Below are 3,077 nucleotides of genomic sequence, written 5' to 3'. Positions count from 1 at the left end.
TAAAATAGTCGGTGCTGTCTCATTGAGTATATCATTGGTACTCATTGCAATTGCATATTCCTTCGATGTCAATAGACTTGTCATCAAAGTTTCTTTTGTGATCTTTGCTTTTGTGTATTCAATACCTTTCATAGCAAAAGCACTTGCAGAGAAGTATCTTTTCAACACTATTCTTATCACATTAGTGAAGTATGGCTCTTCATTCATAGCGCTGAGTTTATCATGTTTCTTTGCTTTTTATATACCAAAAACAGTAGTTCAAAATGACGTGTTATCCTTTACAAGTTTACTTGATAGTGACGACTCAATCGATTTGTTGATAAACGAATAATTAGTTTATAATTATATTTTTAATTTTTATGGTTGCAAATTATAAAACTATACATATATTATACTGTTATTATATAAATATATTCTATTATAATATAATAAATGTATTATTATATATCCATAATTGAATAATAATAAAAGTTAATAAAAGATTTAGTATATTAACACTTAAAATAGTATTTAACAAATAGTAAAATAAAAGGTTTAAAAACGGGAATTAACAAGTTTATTAGATATATTTCCCATTTTTTAGAAGTTTAATAAATGAAATTTGTTTAAATAATTTAAAATAATTTAATTAAGTATTATTAATAAAACATAGTAAAATATATTTATTAATAAATTAAAACTTTATTAAGATTGTTAATAAAACAATTAATTAACGAATAAAAGAATCACTAGTAAAATCAATTAAAGCGAGGAAAGAGCGGCGAAGTAAGCAAAAAGACAAGTCACTGGCGCGGCTATGAGAAATACAGAAACTCCCTGAAGAAGTGTCAGATAAAACCAGAAGTATCCGATGAACGAAAGCATTGCCGATAACACAATCACAAAAATAAATGCAAAGAATCCAAAGTGAAGGTTTTTGAAACTAGCTGTTCGCAATAACACCACCAACAGTGCAACAAATAAAACAATTACACCAATGGAAAATGTCATCGCCAAGACTGGATTTGTTGGAGGATCGACGGGTTGGAATGTGTGAAAATGGATTTCTTCAGCCATCGATTAGCTTTAACAGTTCTTTTAAGTTTCATTCCGATGTTATATATTATAATTATTTTATTATCATTGTATTATTAGAACAGTATAGAATGATTATAATTTTATTTAATATTGAAATGGAGAAGCTATAATTAACTATAATTAATTAAATTGTTTTTTATATTTTTTATCGATTTGTAATTTAATTTATATTAATAATAAATACTATTTATTAATAAAATATCAGATTTAATTACCGATAAAAAACAATGGTTATAATAATAATTAAATATAATTTTAATCCTTCACTTTTCTTCTCAATAAAAAAGCTCTGGTAAAAAAAGTGTAATCAAATAGCAGTGGTAAACTATTTATAATAATAAAAATAATTAAAATAATAATTACATTTTGTAAATTGAGTAAATAATGGAAAGAGAAAGTAATAAGAACGGAAAATGAAAAAATGTTCTCAAAAAGTAGAGAATGGTTTGTTGTTTCTCGATCAAGTTATTAGATAATACTAAGAACACAAGATGTTCCACAAATAATAAAAATTAATAGTTATTAACTAACAGAGTTACTATATTAAATTGAGACGTGCAAAGCAGACGTATTACATAGTAGTTGTCCCTTCAGACACAATTGGCATAGTTAAGCAACGTCTTGCACTTGTAGCGGGATGTGCTCCCGAGCTGATAGGCATCTTGTCAAGTGACAACAAAACACTAATGTCGGATGATACCCAACTTGGTGTTTCTGTCGAGGTTGGATCTCTCTTTTATTTCCTTCTACGTACGCAAAACGGCTATGAGCCGCTGCAAATCATCGACTTAGTTTGATTCTATTTGTTTAGTATTTTTTTATTATAATTTTTACTATTAAGAATAACACGACTCAAAATGATTTCATTGTATTAAAAAACTCAGCAACAAGTGCTAGTTGTCTCAGAGGCTTGAGTGGCTTCAGTTGCCTTCTCAAGTACTACTACATTGCTCTCATCCTTTTTTTCATCAGCGAGTGGGTTGATGTCTACTAACATGTTTCGCAGTCTAAGCTCTCGCACTACAAATTCGACGATCTCAGTGATGTTTGTGTTGTTCTTTGCAGAACACTCGAAGAAGGGAATTTGATGTGTATTTGCAAAGGACTCGCCTTCCTCTGAAGTGATCTGCCTTTGTTCTTCTAAGTCACTTTTACACCCAATCAAGACTGTTAACGTCTTGGTCGTGTCCGGTTGGACTTGACAGAACTCTTTCATCCAGTCTTCAACATGTTCAAGAGTTTCTCTCTTTGTGATGTCGTATGTGAATAATATGCAGTGTCGGTTACGGAAGTACGTCGTTGTGGTGCTTCGGAAGACTTCTTGTCCAGCTGTGTCCCACTACAAGTTATTATTAATTATTATTAATTATTATTATTTAATGGTATTATATTTTAATGGTTAAATCTTTAATTGAAGAACTATTGAATGTTAACAAACAAGTTGGACGTTATAAGTTTTACCATCTAATGTCAATTTTTTACACATCACATCACATCCAATCGAAGTTTTAGTATTTGCATTAACTAGAAGTGAGTTTAATTAAATTTATAGTTTTTTATTAATTTATTTGTATTGGGTAACAAACATTCACCCGCTGAAAAGCGTTGGAAGAAACACGTTTTACCGACATAAGGATCGCCACAAAGCGCAATGGAGATCAGTAAATTGTTCATCAATGGTATAATTTTGAGTTCTTTGGTGTAATTTTAGTGCTTAAAAAATGAGACTTTGGAATATAATTTTTAATTGTATTTTTATTATAAAAATGTATTATATTAATGGTACTATTATTATAGTTTCAAAAACCAAGTTTTTATAGTTTTTGGTTCTAAGTAATATTTGTAATTATTTTATTAATCATATACTATTTAAATGTTCGTTATTTTGAATTATTTTAAAATGCTTTTTATATAACATTTGGTCTATTTTAGTTAAAAAATATATAAATAAATGTTTATGTATAAATTTGGTATTATAATTATATTAAACAATTATTATA

General features: G+C 28.0%; 2 protein-coding genes across 2 annotated transcripts; one reads left to right on the top strand and one right to left on the bottom strand.

Annotated features, from left to right (window-relative positions):
• Positions 1-1,518: 1,518 nt before the first annotated feature.
• EIN_524800 (hypothetical protein) lies at positions 1,519-1,874 on the top strand (the record flags this gene model as incomplete). Its single annotated transcript, XM_004256278.1, has 2 exons — positions 1,519-1,541; positions 1,631-1,874. The coding sequence occupies 2 exons, from the start codon at positions 1,519-1,521 to the stop codon at positions 1,872-1,874; spliced, it is 267 nt and encodes an 88-aa protein (XP_004256326.1).
• Positions 1,875-1,957: 83 nt separating this feature from the next.
• EIN_524790 (rab6, putative) lies at positions 1,958-2,751 on the bottom strand (the record flags this gene model as incomplete). The annotated part of the gene is made up of 3 exons (XM_004256277.1): positions 1,958-2,416; positions 2,516-2,601; positions 2,664-2,751. The coding sequence occupies 3 exons, from the start codon at positions 2,749-2,751 to the stop codon at positions 1,958-1,960; spliced, it is 633 nt and encodes a 210-aa protein (XP_004256325.1).
• Between the last annotated feature and the right edge of the window lie 326 nt (positions 2,752-3,077).

This window comes from Entamoeba invadens (genome assembly GCF_000330505.1).
Source record: "Entamoeba invadens IP1 unplaced genomic scaffold scaff_1105074725249, whole genome shotgun sequence".
Taxonomy (NCBI): domain Eukaryota; phylum Evosea; order Mastigamoebida; family Endamoebidae; genus Entamoeba; species Entamoeba invadens.
Note: the sequence above shows the minus strand (reverse complement) of the source record. Positions and strands in the feature narration are given on the sequence as shown.